At 32.1% G+C, this 23270-nt stretch overlaps 1 protein-coding gene across 1 annotated transcript; it reads left to right on the plus strand.

Annotated features, from left to right (window-relative positions):
* The first annotated feature begins 336 nt into the window (after positions 1–336).
* LOC118061135 (heavy metal-associated isoprenylated plant protein 32-like) lies at positions 337–3031 on the plus strand. Its single transcript, XM_035074531.2, is given in 4 exon segments — positions 337–861; positions 1088–1163; positions 1380–1664; positions 1667–3031. Coding segments are annotated over 4 exon segments (1503 nt in total). The 5' UTR covers positions 337–831; the 3' UTR covers positions 2779–3031.
* Positions 3032–23270: the final 20239 nt, after the last annotated feature.

Below are 23270 nucleotides of genomic sequence, written 5' to 3' on the forward strand. Positions count from 1 at the left end.
TACAAGCAACCTAAAAGTCCCCAGGGATTAAATGGCAATATTTAAGACAGCCACCCAATTTGGGGAGAGAATCTGAAAAGAGTTCATTCACATATGATGATAATGGTTATCAAAAATTAAAAACAAATCTGATCATACATGCCCCCCATTAATTATTACTCTCTCTCTCTCTCTCTCTCTCTCTCTCTCACGTGGTAAAACTAAGTGAGGAGGCCAGGCCAGGCCAAGCCAAGCCAAGCCTTCATGAAATGGTTCAATGGCTTCTTAGTCAAGTTGTAAGAAAAGATTGTGGCATGTTAGAAAATATATTAAAGCGGGCAACAGGGCAGCAGCAGTAGCTAGCAGAAAATATGCACACCAATAAATAAAGCACCAAAAGAGAGAGTGAAGCCTTGCAAGCACCACGCTCTCTCTGCCACTCTATCTAATTTGCTTCTACTCCTTCACCCTCTCTCTCTCTCCCTCCTTCTCTCCTGCCCTGAAATAGATGAAGCAGAGCCAGAGAAATTTAATGTGCACCCAAAGCTTTTGATGAACTCCTCCCCTCTCGTTCCACAGGCTGAGCCTTGTTGTTGTGTGACTTGTGTCTCCTAACTTACTCTGCTCTGCGACTTAGTGAGACTCATTTGTTTTCTCTCGTTTTTCTTTGTTCCTGTGTGTGATTTTTCTTTTTCGACTAAAGACCCAAAAGAAAGAACGGAGAAGAATCCATTGTGGGAGTTGTTGTAAATCTTAGCTCCTTCTCTCTGTTTCTCAGATCTACCAGCCAGCTACTCTTTTTTCTCTTTCTAGTGCTGTACCTTTGTGTTTGTTTTACTTGAGTGGAAAAATATGAGTAAAGAAGAGTTCTTGAAGATCCAGGTACCCATTTTCTCACTTCTTTCTTCACCCATTTTCTTCAATTCCTTTGCTCATCTTCACGCAAGCTTGTGTTTTTCCCTTTGGTTTTCTTCTTGCTTTAGAAAATCTTGATTCTTTTTCGCTCTATCTTATTTTGTGACTCGTTATATTAACAACCTTGTCAATTAGCATATTTTTTTTGTTGCTTTATTTTCGATATCTCTTTTCACTTTGCTTGTGCATGCAGACTTGCGTTCTCAAAGTGAATATCCACTGTGATGGCTGTAAACAGAAAGTCAAGAAAATACTGCAGAAAATTGATGGTATTGCTTCCATTTCTAACATGGCTAGCTAGCTCCATTCCCTATACTCTCTTGAAAATGCTACATATCTTCTTTCTTGATTTGGGCACTCAAATCTTGATTTCTTTTACCCGTTAAGAGGACTGATTTTTCTGTCTCAAGCTCTCCCCAATCCTCTTTCATTGCGCATTATTTCTTGTAGTTGAATGTTTGTTTTGGGGACATGGTTTATTTCAGGGGTTTTCACTACAAACATAGACTCAGAGCAAGGGAAGGTAACAGTTTCAGGTAATGTAGACCCGGCTGTTCTGATAAAGAAACTTGCAAAATCAGGTAAACATGCTGAGCTTTGGGGTGCCCCAAAGGGAAACAACAATAACCAGAACCAGGCAGCCAACCAGAACAAGAACATGCAAATTGATAATGGCAAAGGAGGTAACAACAACAAAGGCCAAAAGGGTAATAACCAAAACAATAACAACCAGCAGCCCAAAGGTGGCCAACCAACCCCTCAGCAAATCCAACATCTTTACAACAGCTTCAACAGATGAAAGCATTCCAAGATATGAAGTTGCCTCAAATGAAGGACATGAAAATGCCTCCTAACCAGCAGCAGCAGAAAAATGTAAAATTTGCACTTCCTGAAGAAGATGACATGACTGATGACGAGTATGATGATGAATATGATGATTCTGATGAAGATGAGCTTGATGATGAGATGGATGACCCTCGACATCAATTTAGTAGGATGAAGCAAATCATGGGTAATGGCCCTCAAGGTCCTAATAACATGATGATGAATGGTATACCTCCCCAGCTCCTGAACGCCCAAAAGGGTGCTCCAAATGGTGGTGCGAATGGTAAAAAAGGTGGTGCCGGGGGAGGTGGTAATGGAGCTGTGCCTGTTCAGATAAATATGGGTGGCGGTGAGGGTAAAAATGGAAATGGAGGGAAAAAAGGTGGTGGTGGCGGCGGCGGCGGCGGCAATAATGGTGGCCAAAATCAAGGTGGCAAAAATGGTGGTGGAAAGCCACAAGATGTCAAAAATGGTAATAATGGAGGTGGTGCCGGTGGTGCCAAGAACGGCAATGGTGGCAATGGTAATAACATGCAAATGAATGGGGGTAAAAAGGGAAATAATGGGGTTGGTGGTGCTATGAATGATGGATTTCAGAAAATGGGTGGACCCCAAGTAAGCATGGGCCAAATGGGTGGCATGCCCATGGGCCAAATGGGCGGCATGCCCATGGGCCAAATGGGTGGCATCCCTGCAGTTCAAGGTCTGCCAGCTGCGGCTGCCATTGGTGGGGCAGCCGGTGGTGGCGCTAATGGATACTTTCAAGGAGCTGGACCGGATCTCCTACCTGGTAACCCATACCAGCAGCAGCAGCAGCAGCAGCAGCAGCAACAGTACTTAGCAGCAATGATGAACCAACAAAGGGCAATGGGTAATGAGAGGTTCCAGCCCATGATGTATGCGAGGCCCCCACCTGCTGTAAATTACATGCCTCAACATCCACATCCATACCCGTATCCATCATACCCATACCCCCCCCCGCACCCGCACCCAAATGGGAACGATCAATATACCAACTTTTTCAGTGATGAGAACACCTCAAGTTGTAATGTTATGTAAAGGCTCGCAGCTGCTGCTGGTGGCGGTTCAGGTTATAGATTCACAACCAACTTGGAGGGACTAGAAAGTTATGAATGCCTATACATGCATGAAATGGGTTTTCATTGTAGTTTTAATATTTTTTCCTCTTTGATTTTTTCCCTTTTTTATATTCTGTTTTGGTCCAAGTGGAATTAGGGTTTTTAATTATGACCAAAGGGGGAGTAATTATAGATAATATATCTATAATATATATATTTTAAAGTTTCTAGGAGTAGTAGACTCTTCCATGGAGCTGTTTATATGTTTTTATTATATATTGCAAGACAAAAATAAGATATAAGATAAAGGAGGAGGAGGTTGATGATGGAGCTACAAAGAAAAAACTCCTCTCCCTCTTCTTCCCCATTCCCTCCACAACTCTTCCCCCCACTGTTTTCACAGTGCCTAGCCACTCCCACCACCACCACTTTTGTCCTCTTGCATTTATCGAACTGTTGTTTCAACGCCAGTGATCCTCATCATGATCTCGTGAGAGGTGGGCCTCACCCTAGGAGTTTGGTTATTGGAGGGGTGTCCCCACACGTCATTTATCTAGGGTATCGGACCCTACTCGGAAACACCGGAACTAGGTGCCCCTGGTAAAACAAGATTATTATAATGGAATCGTATTTACCTGAGAGTGTATATATTATTACAGCAACTCTTTACTGGATCCTATTTTGAAAAATATTAATTTAATGCCTTCTTAAACCACGAACATAGCTCTCCCATGAGTGTTTTGGTATTGTGTTAGTAGCTCTCATGGTGGTCGGAAAAAAAGAAAAAAGATTCTAGGAAAAGATGGGTCGCGGTTTTGTTTTTACTGTAAGAAATAGATTTAAATTGTGGCCATCTCGAACATCACACGCTGCGCCCAATGCCAAACTGAGCTTATAAATCATGCAGCAGCAGAGGGCAGACGCACCCATTATTGATGGTCAAGGATTCGAGCCATCCTCACATGGTTCTGGTGGGCATTCTCCCCACTCTGCGAATGCCAAATTGAAGAGAGCATGGAGACGAAGACAAGCAGATTGCCTTTTCGTTTTTGAGAGATCGAACGGCGTTGACACGAGCTCCGGTAAATGTTTCTGTGTAGTCTTATCAACAGAAAGAGCATCAAAACATGCCCATCCCCACCCATCATGTGTCGTTTTTGTCACTGATGATGATAAAATGGGGTCGTCAATAATGGAGGAAAATAAAGAAAGGGAAAAAAAGAAGAAGAGGAATTCTTACACCTCTGTCTAATCAGACAGTGAAAGTGATAGATATGAGGGTCCTATGCATAGTTTGCTCAAAAGTACACTTCTCTGTTTTCCTGGACTTTTGCTTGCATTTACGATTTTCTCTTAACACCAAGTCCGTAACTTGTGACATTACAGTTTAAATTGTTTTTTGAAATTGAATCTTGTCTGAAGATATTTGTTTTTTTTAAATATATTTCAATATAAAAAATATTTTAAAAACTAATCATAACTATATTTAAAGTATTAACAAAATGGCAATGTGGTGCAGCGGATCCATCTAGATCTAGCTAGTTAAGTTGTTGGATTTAAGGAAATTAATTTAGAGTTGACGGTGTTAACTTATGATTTTTCTAAAAATCTTAGAGTAAAACAAGCATGTTTTAAAATTAACCTGTACAGTCCATCATAATGGTAGCCACGGGACAAGCTGTATTTATTAATTTGGAAGCTACGTACATAATCATGATGTAGCACAGGATTGATAAATATTTTTCTAGGGAAATATAATGACACTCTCCCAGTCCCGTGAGATACATGTGACCTCATTTGTGTAAATGGTCACGCTAGCTCTTATTTCAGGCCACAGTTACACGGGTGGGTGCAGGTGGGAGCATTTAATGAGGGAGGGATGAGCTCGAGATCCAAAATTCCCTGAGGCTGTGTATGGTCACAAGCCTGGCCAACACCATTCTTGGGTCTTGCCTGCCTGCCCGTCTGCCTGCCTAGGGGATGCCACCATACACTTGCACTTGTTTGCCATGCCCGGTGACACGTGGAGGGGGAACGAGCATCACTTTGATCGGAAGCTAGCCTGAAATCAGGCTGCCTGGGGACGGACGACGGACGACGGACGACGGTTGGAGGTTGTGTGAGCTTTGTTTTGGATGCTTTTCTGTATGTGTGGATGCACATTACACACAGCTCGATTTTACAAGTGTTCTTATTCTCTTTTTTGCTTACAGCCCTCTTTTAATTATGAACTAGAGAGAATGTTAATGGCAGACACTCACATAAATATATTGAGTATAGTTAAAAAAAAAAAAAAAAAGCCAAAAACAAAGCAAGGTGGCATCACTAAGTGCTAGGGTTAAAATAAAAAATTCTCTTGCAAAAATAATTGACACAACATTATTTTGTTTTTTTTTTTATTATTATTTAAAATTATCTAATCAAGAATTAAGTTTTGACCTAATTAAAATCCGAATGAATTAGATCAACCAAGTGAATTTGAGTTTTTGACTGAATTAATAATAAAAAAAATTTATCTCCAACTCATACGGATCCAGGTATCGGATCAATTTATCAAGTTAGTTTTAGTTTTATAATTATAATATTAAAAATGATAATTATAATTTTTGTAAATATATAGGAAATTATATAAAAATAATTCATGGCTCTCCTTTTTAAAGAGAGAGAGAGAGAGAGAGAGAATTTAAAATATACGGAATAGCTCCATAATTTGCATATAAATTTAGTGATTTCTTTTTGGATAATAGTTGAGATTTTATTCATCAATATTAGTCATTTAAAGGATAATTAATCAGGGCACAAAGAATAATAAAAGTAACAATAAAAGAGGAGAGAACGTTTGAAAGTTACAATACAAATAAAACCTATACATCAGTGACGGAGAAGGCTTCATCTGAATATAATTGTGGTTGTTTTTAAAATGTATTTTATTTAAAAATATATTAAAATAATATATATTTTTATTTTTAAAAAATTATATTTAAAATTAGTGAGTCAAAATAATTTAAAAATACTAAAAAATATTAATTTAAAGTAAAAAATAAAAAATATTCAAATTTTTTTAAATATATTTTTAAATCACAAAAACAAATAGGACCTTTTAAACTCGATGAATTAATAACTCAAATGCCTTCAATTTCAATCCTCTTCAAACTACTAATTATTTTTAATAGCTTTTTGATAGAATTTATTTTAAACGTTGAGAATAAAATAAATAAAATATTATATAAGTGAAGCAATTATTAGTGCAAGTAATGAACAAGAGGTAGCTTTTGCAGTAACTTTACCGTATTTGCAGGAGAAATACAAGGGAGTCTGAAGAAGAAAGCGAAGATAATTAGCGTGAAAGCAATAGGAAATAGAGAAAGGATATTACTCATTATCAGCGTGACGATGATAACATGTAATAATAATAGTACTTGTTTTTTAAAAGTATATTTTATTTAGAATTATATTAAAATATTTTTTTAATTTATTTTTAATATGAAAATAATAAAAAAAATTAAAATTTTAAAAAATCATTGTTTAGGCGGCAGTACCAAATATGAGGGAAGATGACGCAGCAAAATCCTACTTTTATCTACTTCACCATTTTTTGACTAATGGGATTGGAATGCTGAATTTTCTCGTGGGCCCTTCTTTCATGGGAGTTTTTCAGTTTTCCACTCACGTTTGCCACGTCAAACTTGAAGAGAACGTTTGAGATCTCAGAAGACTCGTCTCAAGAAAAAGAGAAGAAGAGGGACAGATCCTAAGGTTTGAGACTTTTGAGAGCTTGTTTTTATATTATAATCTGTTTTTTTTTTAATATTTTTTATTTTAAAAATATAAAATTAATATATTTTTAAATGTGTTTAAATAGCTTTTATGTATTGATATAAAAACATAAAAATATCATTTTACATATTTTTAATTGAAAAAAACTTTCAACTATAATATTAAATAAATTTTAAATTTGAAAGAGTATAGAGTATGAAAAATTATAATTATACCATCAATTATAAAAATATATTATAATCTGTTCTTTTAAAATATTTTTTATTTAAAAAATATTAAATTAATATATTTTTATATGTGTTTGAATAGTTTTAATATATTGATACAAAAACATAAAATATTATTTTAATATATTTTTTATTGAAAAAATATTCAATTATAATATTAAATAAATTTGAAATTTAAAAGATTATAGAATATGAAAGATTATAATTATTTGATCAATTATAAAAATATTGAAAAAATATTCGACTGTAAAGAAAGTTAGAAGCTAAAATAACTAGGATATTTTATATATAAAAAAATGTTTTAAAAATATTTTTTTTCCAGTTAACTTTCCTCGTTTATAGCTGAATATTAAAAAATAATTTCCATCTTATTTTTTTCATTATACATGTAGGGACATAAATTAGAGTTTTTTTAAAAAAGTCATTATTGGTAGATTCAACTTTGAACTTTTAACTCCGTCAAGTAATCATAAATTAGTTTATTACACGAAGAAATTAAGATTACTTTTAACTCCGTCAAGTTAACTCTGCTAAATAATCATAATTTTTTTTAAGAAATTAAAATTATGGTATGAAACTATTGCTTAATAATAAAATTAAAGCAACTTGGGGGCGCATGAATTGGGTTTTCAATATGCGGTGGCTAAAAAATCGAAGTTGTATATATCGCCGAAAACAACAATAAATCCAACGCTTTCCACGAATCGAGAAACGAGGTGGGTCCCTCTGTTTCGTCTTGAGCTGAACCACCATCCATACCAATAGGGCCCGCAAGCTAGAAAACCTACCATTTTAAATTCCGACAGTCAGCACTAACGGAGCCAACAAACGGCGTGAAGTGTGATAATTAAAAATTCAAAGGTATTAAAACTCATAATTACGAATCAAGAAAAGAAAAGAAAAGGCAAATCAAAGCACGCTAAAGAAAATTCGTACCATCGAACGATTAAAACAAAAGAAATAGTTTAAACCTTATTTTCATGCTAGGGTTTTAGTTTTTGTTAAGAGACCTGCGTTAGCGGTTAAACAAATTAATAATTTTTAATACAATTTAAAATGATATTTTTTTTGAAAAACAAATTAATGAGTTCTGATTGGGTGATCGTAAAATTGATCAATTATTCTATATTAAAAGGTATTAGTCTTTGGAATTATTTTGCATCCTCTCAATACATTGTAGATTGGAAAAGTGTATTTTTTTTTTTTATATAATTTTTACTTTAATTTTTAAATTTTATTTTAGGTGATTTGATCTTTTTGAGTCCGAATTAGACCTTAATTGCATATTATTTTAGGAGGTATGATAGAGGACTAAAATGAAAATCTCAAGTAACATAAGAGGTGGGTTAAAATTTTCATTAACACATTCATTTTAATCCTCATTGTTTTTAGATATTAGGTGACTAGTCCCTTAAATTTTAATTTTTAATTGTTAATGAATTTTTTTTTCATTGCCTTACACATGATTATTGATTTATTTAATTAGATGTTTGTATGTTTTTTTAAAAGTTTTTTTTTAGTGTAACAAAACACGTTAAATAATCCTGTATATTTTTTTTTTTTTTTTTATCATGTTTTGATGTTCAAGATTTGATGCTTATTCTTATGATATTTTTATTATTTTTCTTAAATCTTTTATAAAAGTTTAATTGTTTTTAATTTCACCCTTCAATCTAAGTGTATAGTGTATTTTTTTTTTTTTTTGTCTTTGTTCTTTTGATTTTTTTCCCCATTTTATTAATGTTTTTATTCTTTTCATTTAAACTCTCAAATTTAAAATTTGTTGTTGCCTTTTGATTTATTTTTTTATTGCAATTTTAACACTCATTATTTTTATTGTATTTTTTGTTGTTTTTTTTTTTTTTTGCTATTTTAACCCTTATGATTTTTTCATGTATAGTACTTTTGGTTTTATAACCCGGGTCATGATTTAAAAAGTTAACAGTAATTTATTTTTTTTGTCTTATTCTTTGATATTTATATTTTTTTTCTTTCTATGCAATTATTCTATTTTCATTCAATTTTTACTTTGTTCACAAATAAGATAATTAAGACATTTTTTTTTAATATTGTTAAGACATATTTCCATAATATTGGTAAGCGTTCATCTTTTGTATTGAATCGTTGTTTTTTTTTTTTTTTTTTTCTGCTTTATTTGTTGTCGATATCTTATTTTTTATTGATATTATTAAATTAACCAAATTTATTAAATTAATTATAGCCAATTACTTGAATATTATTTTTTATATTTTTTTTAAAATTAATTACCTCTTTTTGTTATTTTTTATGCAAAAAAAGATTATTACGTGAAGTAGCAAAAACCACATAACTAGTTATAACTAGACCAATTTTGAATAGATTGTTTTTTTAGATTTGACCGGGACAAGAGGGGTTGACAACTCCCTATCTAAATTTAATAACAATGATTTTTATATAAAAAATTTATTAATTTGATGTATTTTTTTTTAAAAATCAATTTCAAATTTCAATCTTATCATCCAATGCATGAAAAATAGTGATAAAAATTAATGAGATAGCTAAATTGTTGAACCATCTTGATTTATGTTAGCATTTATCATTTATAGTGTCATTAAATAATGTTGCATGATATAACTAATAGTCTGTTTAATGTTTACTGAATATAATTAGTTTCTTTCAATTAAACGAAGCATTTAATAATATAAAATTTTGGTTACCAAAAATAGAGCTGATTCCAGTAATGAAAACCAAAACAATTATATTTTTTACGTTGTATATTAATTAATTGGATTTTTTACGTCATGATACGGACAATACAAATTTGAACATTTATATCCGAGTACAGATAAAATAATAGTTTTTCTCCTTGATCACAAATTCATTTCAGCAATATAATATAATATAATGAAAAAAAGGAATAATAAGAGAGGATAAGGGCAATTTTGTTAATATTAGACTATTTACCTGTATTACATTTTGGATTGGATCATTTTTTTTTAACGTAAAAAAAATATTAGACGTTTCTAATATTTTTTTTACTAGATTTTTTTTTTTAAAATTGTATGAGGATTGACCTGATGTTACCCTGTCAACTAAGCAGGTTTAAAGACAAATTAGATGACTAATAAAAATATAGTTTAACTCATAATAAATATTTAAGATGAGATTTTCTTATAAATATTGATACAATAACATATTGGATCCATTCAGATTAACTTACAAATTCACATGCCGAGTCATGAAACTTTGATAACCCCTAAAAAAGTAAATCAAAACAAATTAAGAAGCTCAATTTACAATAAACCTAATATTGAAGAATGAAATTGAAAAAAAATAAATTATAAAAAGGGCAAAAAAATTACCAAGTTAAATTGTCAAACTCGCGTCCTAAGTTATAAGACTAGGATAACCCAATAATAAAAAAATTAAAACAGATTATGATGGTCAATTCTCAATTAACTCAATATTGAAAGATAAAATTCAAAAAAATCAATTAAAAAATGACATAAAAAAAATACTCGAGTCAGCCTGTGTTAATTAGCTAAATTTGTGACCCAAGTTATGAGATGAAAATAACCTTATAAAAAGAAAATAAAAATAAAAAATAAAGCTTATTTCTCAATCAACCTAAGCTTGAATGATGAAATTTAGAAGAAAAAAAATTCTATTAAAAAAAGAAAAAAAATCTCGAATCAACCGAGTTAACTTGTCAAATTTGTAGTCCAGATCATAAGACTAAAATAACCTTTTCAAAAGTAGTTTGAAAACACATCATTAAGCTTTATTCCTAAAAAAACCTAATGTTGAATAATATAATTGAAATTAAGAAATTATTTTTTAAAAAAACATGAAAAATGACTCAAGTCAACCAAGATTAACCTATCAAAATTATAATCCAAGTTTGAAACGAGAATAACCTTATAAAAAGCAAACCGTAACAAATTATAAAACTTAATTCTTAACCAACTCAATGTTAAAAGATGAAATTGAGAAAAAAAAAAAGTCAATTAGAAAAAGGGAAAAAACTTGAGTAAACTTAATTACCCTATTATACCTGTGGTTCGGGTTAATAGACTAGGATAACCTCATAAAAAGTAAATTAAAAAATATTATAAATCTCAATCTCCAATAAACCTAATATTAAAAGATAAAATTGAAATTAAAAAAAAAAAACATATAGATTGGAAATTGTTTTTCCCTATAATTAGCATTTTGTGATGAAGGGTAAAGTAAACCCCCTTTCTCTTTTAGTTTTTCTATAATATTATGTTTTCAATTAATCTATAATGAGCATATAAAGGAAATATTTTGTTTAAAAATAGTACATTAAGTATTCATTGTCTGAAAATTTTCGGGTTTCCCTAAAATTATCTTTTTTTCTTTTAAAACTCAAAACAAAATAAAAAATAAAAAAAAACTTGTAACTTGGCAACACAAGCTGAGAAGGCTTTCAAATACATGGAGAAACCAAATTGATATTTTTGAAAAAAATTAGGAACCTAATTAAACCCAAGTTTGAAGGATGATGTAGATACAAGGTCAAACAAAATGATTATTAGATGAATCTATATAAAGATTAAGTTCTAAGGACTTATTAGACATTTAATAGACCAATTTGATTTAATCATGGCTTCATTGAAGGTTTAATTAAATTTAAAAATTAATTTGGGTCAAAATTAAAAAAAATTAATTAAGTGCAAGGACTTAATTAGACTTTTAATGGGTGAAATTAATTTTATTAAGAACTTAATTGGTGAAAAATTAAGTTAGGAAGCCTAATTTGGGCTTAATGGAGAAGATTGAAATTTTAAAATACCATATTTAATTTTTTTTTTCAAACTTAATTAGATAAAATCAGAGATAAAATTGCAAGAAAAATAAAATTTTAGGGTTAACTAAGAGCCTAATAGAAGAAATTCATGTCAGATAAACACCTCATGCCCCTTTTTGATCCTATATAAATAAGGGTGATTTTCGTGCAGTAAAAGAGGAGAAAATTGAGTGGAAAATAAGCCAATAAACTAGCCTTTACACACAATTTATTCCGGTTGCCTAACTAACCAAAACCTTGCTCATCCATCAACCAACCACCCATAACCAGTAATCCGAAAGGAATCCAAATTTTAGACTAAGAAATAACCCAAAAAACACTATTACCCATTGCCTTTTTCACCATTATCTCTTACGGTTTCTCTCCTTTCTTTTTTTGGTTCCATCATTGCACCTCCTTGATCAATGCCGCCATGAGCCACCACCACAATGAGTACTATCACATGTGTGTTGCATCACAATGATCTTCCTCCCAGATTCAGATCTCTCTGGTAATGTATGAAAGAATAAGGAATTCTTATTTTTTATCAATAAAAAAAGAATAAAATTGCTACTTAGTATTTTGGTAATTAAAAACCCTCATTAGTCTTAGAGTCTAGATAAGAGAATTGGTTGTGTGTAGAGAGGACGTATCACCCCTAGTACACCTTACCTAAAGTAAATTGCATTGTTTATTTATCTAATATAAATTAAGGCATTGTTGTGTTTTCTAGATGTTGGTTCGTTTAATGTTTAAGAAAAGTCATTCTTAGTAAGGAGGTTTTATCTTATTAGGTTAACACCTAACCATTCTAGAGTTAAAATATATTTTTGTACTTTTTTTTTTAAATATTGAGCATACATCTTATGTATAAGTTTGTAATCCTTGATATTAGGACAACCAAAATAAATTTTATGATATTTTTAAAATGTAGGCCAAGTTCTTATGGCTTTAATAAACTAATTACTAAATTCATAAACTCAACCCTAAAAAATAAAATTGCAATGCAATGTAAATTATCAAACAAAAAAAATGCATGAATTTAAATCAAATAATATCCAAAACAGTCCAAAAATATACAAAAAAATAAACAATTTGTCCAAAAATGATTTAAGTTTATAAATTGACCTTTCTAGGCTTTTGAAATGTCTAGGCTAAACTGAAATAGATACCCAAAGACTGCTGGAACAATGGCGGTGCTTGTACCATATGCCACCTTCGCTATTGATGGTGGATTAATACGTTGTCGCTATTAAAGCATGGGTTAATGGATTAGGTGCTCCCCTCCATCCTATTTGCTCCTATATCAACGGTGCTCCTTCACGCTCTCTGAGAAAGGAGATCTGGCCTTCTAAAGCTTTGGTTCTCTTTTCCTTTCTTTCTTCGCACATGACTATTCCTCTTTTTTGGTTCTCCTTCTTCGTGATTGTTTCTGGCAATCTCTTTTACTTTTGTTGGATTGTCAATGAAGGGTAAAATAGGAGAAAGTAAGGATCGAAGCTGGCATTGTTACTATTGATGGTGGATATAGGGACATTATGAAGATGGTTTTTTTGGGTGTTGGATGACTTGATGGCTGAAATGGTTTTGCCGCTGGAGGAGCTCCTGAAGCAAAGAGACGGTTGTCCTAAATTTACGGTGTGAAGAAACCAAGTTTGCTAGTGGCAGAAGAAGGATTTGTGTGTGATGGACAAAATAGTAGTGAATGTGAGAGAAAACCTGTGGGCATTAGTTAAAAGATGGTGGTTGGTCGAGTGTTGGCGTGGGAATTAGTGCTAGTGATGGACTGAGAGCTAGAGAGGAGTTGTGGATGACTTAATTTCAATTAAGAAATGGGTCAAAAAGGGGTTGTTGACTTTGGTGGAGGGTGATTTGTTTTGATTGAAAGGTAAGAGATAAGGGTTATAGTTATTTATAGATAAAAGAGAGGAAGATTGCAATTGTTCTCATTGTGCTAATAGAGGTTGACGAGGAAAAGACTTGATGTTTTTTGTTTTTCTTTAGTGAGGGAACAGATGGTCCATGAGAAGCTTGGTCCATGAGTTTTTACTTGGAAACAATGTTGAGGGGGGTGTGGGTGATGGCAGGTTAGGGAAGATGATGAGAGCTCACAATAGCTTTTATTATTTCAAGTGGCTGTTGGTTGTTTTGGGTGGGAGATATAGGCTAACATTGGTGAGCAGCTAGTTTTTTTAAAATAATAGTTCTAGGGTTTTTTATATTATGACACAACCAAAAGATTGATGTCTTCTCCCAAGTGCAGGAGTCGAAGTAATAAATAACTCGGCAAGACCGGGGTCAAATCACAGGGAGGTCAATTGTATAAATTATAGACAACAATAATATAAAACAACAACAACAACAACAACAATAAAGAAGAAGAATAAGAAGTTGATGAGAACTTTGAGATGGAAAATTAATGTAAGGATTAAACAATAATAAAAACAAATATCAAGGTTAGAGGACCCACTAATGGTATTTCAAACAAGTATAGTATAAACTCTTATTATTCAACTAGAAACCACACACAAAGAAGGTTCCAATCAGATGATTTGTCATTAATATCTCATTATGAATTATTAACATGATCATATTAATTATCTTATTTAAGTAACACAAAATTTCTAAATATTATCAGGAATTCATGATGCTAACTTATGTTAACAATAAATCAAGTTCCTTTCATAACACAAGTGTAGGTAATACCATATGGTTGGGCTATGAGAGTGTCAAGCATTTGTTGTACCAAGTGTTATACAACACAAATCTAGATTAACCATTTAACAAGCAAGGTATTAAGAATTAGTAATATAAAAAGATAAGACATGTTAATATTAAACATTAAGGTCCATGTTGAGTTTACACTATATTTATTCTTACACCATTAGTGTAACCTTTTTACCTTGATATAATAAACTTAGCTAAACATAATGAAGAAAAGAAACATAAATAAAAAAAAATAAGAATATAAATAAGATACAAGTTAACTAAGTAAAGGAAAGGAAATGAAAAGCATAAAGAAGGTATTAATGAAAGCAAAACTTAAGAATTACAAAAAAAATAAAATAAAGAGAGAGAGTAAGAGCAAGTTCTTGATCTGAACAACCAAGCCCCTAAATGCATGGCAAATGCCTTCTTTTATAGGCCAAAATTTGAAACTATTGATTTGATGACTAATTGTTGAGTAGGCGGCTAACTTTTAACTTGGTGAAAATCCTTATCTTCTTGTCTGAATAAAACATCATTGCTAGCATCGATCAGAACTGCAACCACCTGTACTCATGAAAGTTATAGGAAATAATCTTATCGTTCCAAGAAAAAAAATAAGGTTATTTAGACTTCTATAACTCGAGATATGGGTTGAACACTGAACAGTGTATGAGTTACAAAAAATAATGCAAATACATCAATAACATATATATATATATATATATATATATATATATATGTGTGTGTGTGTGTGTGTGTGTGTGTGTCTATTGTATTTTGAAAATATAGGTGGTTAAAATTTGGGTTATGACATTATGATCACCACCCTGAATCAGGTACCCTCTCTTCTCCTTCTTTTAACCATAACTTACTTACCATGAAAATAAAACATGGAGAACGTGAATATTAATTTATGTTCTGCATGTTACAAAACTTACATTGTCATTACGCTGGGCGAGTGACCATGTAAGTTGGGTTGAGTCCAGCCCACATAATAAAAAAAGAGAAAAAGACATGTTGGGCTATATGTCGGTCCAACAAATCAGGTTGGGCTGGGCATGAGCCTAACCTGTACTCGTGGGCTTTGGCCTTGGGTTCAATAGACCTTGCCCATATTATTAGGCCAAGCCCAACTCAGACTTAAAGGTGTGGTTACCACACCTCATTTTTCCTTAAAAAACATAAACTTGTTTGGGTTTTTAGGGCGTGTTTTCCAAACATGCCTTAAACCTTTTTCTTTAGTTTTAATTTCTTTTTATTTTGGGGTTTAGCCAAACAAGCCCGTAAAAATTTCAAAAAAATCTGAAAAGAATTCAAGGACCATTTTGAAATTATTTGTGGGTCCTTCGCGTGTTTCTCCAACAATATTTTTCTAATAACAAACTTTTTTTAAGCACTTTTGACCCCATAAAAAATTAGGAAAAGAAAGAGAAAAAAAATAAAAAAAAATCCAAAATACAAAGGGATATGCATGAAGAGAGCCTAGAAGAGTGTCCAAATTGTTGGTGAAGGACCAAAGTGACAAGTGAAAAAGTTGGATTGACAATTAGGGACTTTTATAATTTTTAGAGTTTAACCTAGACGATGCATCATTCAACCACTGTGTATCTTTTGTTCTACTAGTTTTGGCTAATCAAGTAGACAGTTTCAAGCGAATGAATGTGGCTTTTCTGACCACCTCAAGGGTTGTAACCACCATCATTTGACTATGAAACACCCCCTTTATGAAAAGTAGCTACTGCCATCAAACATTTGCATCATATTACCTCCATTGATCTCAACATCTTGTCCTTTATTATTCTTACTACATTGGTAGATTCTGGGCTGATCGAGTTGGCACCTTCAAGCAAATGAATGTGAAATTACAAGTCTCCAAATTGAGAAAGGCTGGATCCAAACAAAAGGTGTGCACCCTTTTTACTAACTTCAAGTGGTTTTCAACGACGATGATGTTGGAATTGCTCACACAAAGCCTTAAAAGTGGGTGACTCAGTCATCAATGACTGTGATACTCATTTCATAAAACCACTAATATTTTTTATATGTTCACACTTCAAGCCTTCTCAATGGGTTCGTATCAAAGGTTTACCACATTTCTCTCAAGATCAAAAGGCTAGTAACAAGCTCTTTGGTCTTCAAGTTTTGGAAAACCACCAAAATCTTTGAAATCAAGTTTGTTGCAAACCACCATTGTAAAACCAATATAGGTACAGAGCTTACAACTGTAAAATGTACCAAAAACTCTCCTATTTTGATTAGAGAGCTAAGCTTTGATGAAAGAGGATTAATCTTTGATTAAATCCTAGCTTGAAACCCTATAAATACCTCTAGAAAATCAAGATAAAAGGGCAACACAGAGTAGAGAGAGTAGATAGGAAAATAGGATAAAAGAATTCAAAGTATGAAGGTTTGAAAATAGGACGTATTTAAACCCAAAGGCTAAAACGACATCATTTCATTTAAATGAAACATGTTTTATCTGAAATGACATCGTTTTGTTAATTAAAAAAACAAAAGAAAGAGATAGATAACATCATTTTGAAGCCCACATTTGTTCAATATCTTGAACCTACACCTAATAGCAACAAAAATGGCAGCTCTCATACCACTTTTTAAGCCTTTTTTTCTCTCTCATACCTTCACCATACTAGAAAAAATGATGTTAACCTTGTGACTTGCCATTGCACCCAAACCTAAGTAAAAAACATGTCATTTAAAAGCCCTAAACACGCTACAAAGTTAACCTAAAAAGACTGACCTAACCAACCTATACAACTCGTGATGGTGACTTTTCATCAACGGTTAGGGTCTTTTCTATTTGAATTAAAGGCCAAGATTGATGCTTGATAAACACCTCATGTCCCTATTTGACCCCTTATAAATAGGGGCGATTTTTATATAGTAAAAGAGGAGAAAATTTGGTGGAAAGGAAGCCAACAAACCAACTTTTACACACTATTTTTTAGCTACCCAACTAACAAAACCTTGCCTAGTGAGTAGTACTTAAAAGTGTATTTTTATCAAGGTTTTATATCATCATTTTGCACTTGAAGTATTAATAACTTCTTAACAAAATCATGTTTTTAATAACAAGTCTGATACTATATGATACCTTTAATTTATGGCAAATGTTCATCTTAAATACAGGCCTATCACATAAATAAAAGAATTGATTGATGAGTTTAACTACTGAAATTTAAAAGACAAAGAGAAGGCGAAACTTAGAAAAGAGATTCTGGTTCAGTCCAAACTGGAACACTGTTCGGTCATTGGGTCATATTTGGAGTTGTAGATCTTGGATTTAGGTTTTCTCTATAAGGATGGAAAGATAAAACATAGGCCTAAAACTTTCATGTGGAGTCCAAGATTTAAAAAGGCCATTTTTAAGTCCATATTGTAGCAATAATAGAGAAGTTCGAATCTGTCTTGCAGCCCAGATACTATTCAATGTTTAACTCATATCTCAAGTTCTAAAAGTCCAAATGACCTAAAAAAAATTTTCCTGGAAATTTGAGACAATTTCCTAAAACTTTCATAGTTAAATTTGTTCAAATTCTGACGTTATCAATGATGTTTTGTTTATACAAGAAGATAAAGATTGTAACAAAGTCAAGATGTGCCCACCCACTCAACAATTAGTCATCAAATCAATAGTTTCAAATTTTGGCCTATAAAAGGAGGCATTTGCCATGTATTTAGGTATCTTGGTTGTTCAGATCAAGATCATGCTCTTTATTTCTTTCTTTATATTTTTGTAATGTTTAAGTTTTATTTCAGGTTATATTTTTCTTAATCTCTTGTTTATGCTTTTCATTTCCTTTACTATATTTATGTTCTTATGTTATTTTTTTATATTTCTCTTCTTCATTATGTTTAGCTAAGTTTATTATGTCAAGGTGAAAAGGTTTCACTAATGGTGTTAGAATAGCTATAATATAAACTCAACATGGACTTCAATTTTTATATCTAAGAAAGTTTGTTATTAACATGTCTTTTTTTTATATTATTAATTCTTAATACCTTGTTAAATTGTTAATTTAGATTTGTCTTGTATAACACTTGGTACAATAAACACTTGGCACTTTCATAGCCAACCATATAGTATAACCTATACTTCTGCTATAAAAGGAACTTGATTTGTTGTTAACATAAGTTAGCATCATGAATTCCTAACAATATTTAAAAGTTTGGTGTTACTTAAATAAGATAATTAATATGATCATGTTAAAAATTTATAATGAACTATTAAGGATAAATCATCTGATTGGAACCTTCTTTGTGTGTAGTTTCCAGTTGATTAATAAAAAAAGTTTATACTATATTCATTTCTAATACTATTAATGGATCCTTTAACCTTGACAATTGCTTTTATGTTTGATTAATCCTCACATTAATCTTACTTCTTAAAGTCGTCGTCGTCGTCGTCGTCGTCGTCGTCGTCATCGTCATCATTATTATTTATAATTTATATAGTTAACCTCCCTGTGGTTCGACCCCGGTCTTACCGGGTTATTTATTATTTCGACACTCCTGCACTTGGTAGAAGACATTAATCTTTTGGTCGTGTCATCCAACCATCAACAAACCACCCAGAACTAGTTAACTAAAGAAAAATATGTTTTATATATATATATATATATAATTTCATTTAGTATCAGACTATAGACTTACATTGTAAAATACAGACCTGATATTAAAAATAATCGGTTTTCTTTGAAATTAAAAAAAATCCAAAAAATCTAAAACATTTCCTCATTTAAAAATACAAAAGATATGTTTTGTATTCATGCATACAAATAAATTTTAAGGGGTTTTCCATTATATTTTCTAAAAAAAAAATCGCATTTTTATCATATTTCAAAAATACAAATTAGATATTGTAACTAGTTTATGATTAACCATTACGATTTAGCCAAAATACCTAAAAAATATATTTTTTAATTAATATTCAAAATAATGGAATTTAGTTGTAGACTTTAACATTCGGGGTTTATTCTTTAAAGTGACAAGGTTTTGCATAGACTAGTCTATAAGGTGACATACCTAATGATGTTTTATAAGCAGTTTAATAAGCCCAAAGTGCATCATTAAGTCTTAAATACTAGTTTTTCTGATTATGGTTCACTGTTTTCTCCAAGATCTGTTTGATCTTCTTATTAGCAAATTCTACCTATCCATTTGTCTGAGGCTGATAAGGGGTGGCAACTTTGTGTGTGATTTCATATTTTTTCATTAAAGACTCAAATGGCTTGTTGCCGAAATGTGTTCCACCATCACTTATCATAGCTCGAGGGATTCCAAATCGACTTAAAATGTTTTCTTTCAAAAACTTTATCATTGTTTTGTGATCATTGTTTCGACTTGGAATTGCCTCTATCCATTTTGAAACATAATCTATTGCAACTAATATGTACAAGAAACCAAATGATGGAGAAAATGGACCCATGAAATCTATACCCCAACAGTCAAAGATCTCAATTACAAGAATAGGATTTAAAGACATTATGTGACGTTTCAAAATAGATCCCAACTTTCGGCAATTTTCACAAGTTTTACAGAATGCATGTGAGTCCTTAAACATGGTGGGCCAGTAAAATCCACTTTGTAAGATTTTTGCAATTGTCTTTCTTGATGAGAAATGACCCCCACATACCTCAAAATGACAAAATTTAATGACGCTACTTACCTCATTATCAGGAATGCATCTTCGAAATATTTGATTAGGACAATATTTGAATAAATAAGGGTCATCCCAATAAAAGTTCTTCACTTCGTTCAAGAACTTTCTTTTGTCTTGGAAATTATCCTGAAATAAGAAAATTAACAATATTAGCAAACCAAGGCATTGTAGAGATAGAAAATAAAGATTCATCAGGAAAGTATTCATTGATTGGTGTACTTTTAACTACTAATTAGTTACAAAGGTAGATATTTCCTCACGAAGCGAGATCCGCCTTGAACCTTAGATGAGACTAGAAACATGACTTAGATTAACAATCAATCAATATTGCATCTTACCTTAAGTAGAGTGTATTGGGGGTGATGTGTCTTCCCTTTGTACAACCAATTTCCTTACCCAGACTCTTGTAGACTATAGGTTTTCTAGTGAGCATGATATTAGGTGGAGACTCCCTCAAATTATAACTTTATGGTTAAATCCAAAACACCTTTTAGTTTCTAGGTGGTAGATCCATCATTTGACATTTTGCATGTCAGGACACGTATAAATAAATTCGATTAAATAGCATAAGAATTTCGATAAAGGTAGTAAATTATAAGTAAGGTTGAGCATTTAGTTAATCCATGTTAGAAACTTTGAAGAAAATATAGGGTAATTTAAAAAATTTTCCTTCATAATTTGTCATTTTGAAAATTTTCTTGAACTATATTAATTTTGTTGTTCAAATTATCCTACCTGTCATGACGTGCTCGACGTTGAATGGAGGATATACCTCTTGGAATTGAAGGGTGTTTTGGGTTAATCATAAAGTTATGATTAGTTGTAGTCACCACCTAATATCATGGTCACTAAAAAACTTATGGTCTATGAGAGTCTAGGTCAGGATACTAATTGTCTAAAAAATAAGCTTAGGGTATGTTTACCAAACACGCCCTTGGCCTAAAATCATATGCATTAAAAATATCTTAAAGACGTGTTTGGCAAAGACGCTTTTAGGAGCCAAATATGGCCATATGTTTTAAGGAAAAAAGTGACGTGTCAAGCACCCCCTAAAGGAAGGGTTTGTGTTTGGCCCAGCCACATGAGCAAGGCTTAAGGCATACACAAGGAATAGGCTAAGGTCCAACCCAACCTAGTTTTTGTTAGTTATTATCCCGCCCAACAAACCTTTTTCTTCTTCTTTTTTATACATACATGGGCTGGACCAGCCTAGCCACAAGGACTATGCTGGATTGCAGGTCCAGCCCCTTTTTTTTCATCATTAATCTAGCCTAGTGTTTATTTTCTCTTTGGCAAAGATTGCCAACAACAACTCATGCATAACACCCAACACATAATTCACAATTCCATGCATTTATCCTTCTAACATCATCATCACACACATATACTACATTGTATCCCTATAAAATAACATCAAATAGGTTAAGGGAATGTGAAGAAATATGTTACCAAGTCTGAAGATATTGTGTTACAAATAATAACAATGAGGACGAAAACAGTGGTGGCTCACGATGGTAACGGGGCAGATGCTGGTGAAGGGAGATGTTGCTAGTATTGTGGTTGTCATGGTGTGGTGGTCGATGGTGGAGTTGTTGGTGGTTAATAGTGGCTACTGGAATGAAGGAAGAAAGAAAGGAAAGGAAAATTATAGGGGCTACTAAAGATAGAAGAAAATGGTTCTGAAGGTGGTGGTTGGCAGGTTTTTGAATGATTTTCTTGGTTAGGATGAAGCATGGGTGTAATGTGGGGTGTTGTAGAGATGATATATGGCTAGAATATTGGGAGATAGGTTGTGTTTTGTGGCTGAATGGGTTAGCTGGAAAAAAAGGTAAATGAAAATGGCTTTTTGGCTATTGTTTTTCCTTCTCTTCTTTACCTTTTTTCTCCTCCTTGCCTGTAAGAAATTCACCCTACTTATAAGGGATGAAAGAAGAATGTGAGAGGTTTTTTTTGGCATGGTTTGTGGCCATTAATTTGCTTGGAAATGATCCCAACCATTGGCCACAAACCAATAACTTGGTCTTGCAAAACTAGGTTGTAAGGTTGATTGGGTTAGGGGATTCAAACCATTTTTTCATTGACTTTTTAGGTGGCAAATCGGTGGTTTTCGAGTTGAAGGTGTAGTACATTGTCAAATCATGAGGGTGTCATGTTTCTTTTCTTGTATAGTGAAGTTATATGAGAGAGACAGAGGCGGCTGGAAAGGTGGCATCAGAGCTGTCATTTTAAGGTTCATTGGGGAAGATGATAAACAGTAACCAGACGATACATCATGTAACTTTTATTTATTTTGACTTTGCGTTGACCAAAACATGTCGTTTTGGTCAAAACATAGCCAAAATACACCACTTCATTTAAATGAAATGGTGTCGATTGGCGTATAATGTAAAATTAGGTTTTGAACTTTCTATTTTAATTTCATCCCTCAAACTTTCAATTATCCAAGTAAGTCCTCAATTGAATTTTAGTTCTAAGAATCAATTTAATTTCACCCTTACCTAGTTTCAAAAGCACCCCTGATGCCAATGTGTTTTTCATTTTAGTCTTTGGTCTTGGATATTTTAATTTTATCCTTAATTAGCCTTTAAACTTTTAATTTCTTCAATTTCGCCAATGTTTTCAACCAAATTTGACCCCTGAATTAGTGCGCCTAATGCGAAAAGATCCATGGTCTTGAATTTGATCAATTTAGCCCTTAATTGACCCATAAACTTTGATTTTCTTGCAATTTTATCTCTTATTTCACCTAAATGAGCATAATCATTAAATTTGACTATAAATCTAAATTGTGTTTCGATCTTGGGTGCAAAGAGGTTCATAATGTTTTTAAAAAATTATAGTTTAGTTGTTTCATGCATTTGAAACTCCTCTTAACTTGTTTTTGCCAAGTTGCTAGTTTTTTTATCTTCATTTTTTTTTTAAGGAAATGACAATTTGGAAAACCCAAAATTAGATCATGATATTACCTTAAATACTTTTATGATTCTTTAAATAACATCTTTTCCGAATTATTTCTCAAAAATTTGGAGTTTTCCAGACTCAATTTAATTTTTTTTCCTAATGTCAAAATGGGCTTTAAGTAAGTTAGGTTTACGATGATTATTAGCTACTCTTATAAAATCATTGTCCCATGACACACACACGCTTACCTATAGCTAAATCCTTTACAATTGTAGACTCCCAAATAAATAGTAGGCATAAATTTAAAGATAAAACCTTCACAACACATTAAATTCGAAGCATTCCCAATAAATAATTAAAAAGATATGTGTATCTAGGATAACTTGGAA

The sequence above is a fragment of the Populus alba genome, chromosome 8 (assembly GCF_005239225.2).
Source record: "Populus alba chromosome 8, ASM523922v2, whole genome shotgun sequence".
Taxonomy (NCBI): Eukaryota; Viridiplantae; Streptophyta; class Magnoliopsida; order Malpighiales; family Salicaceae; genus Populus; species Populus alba.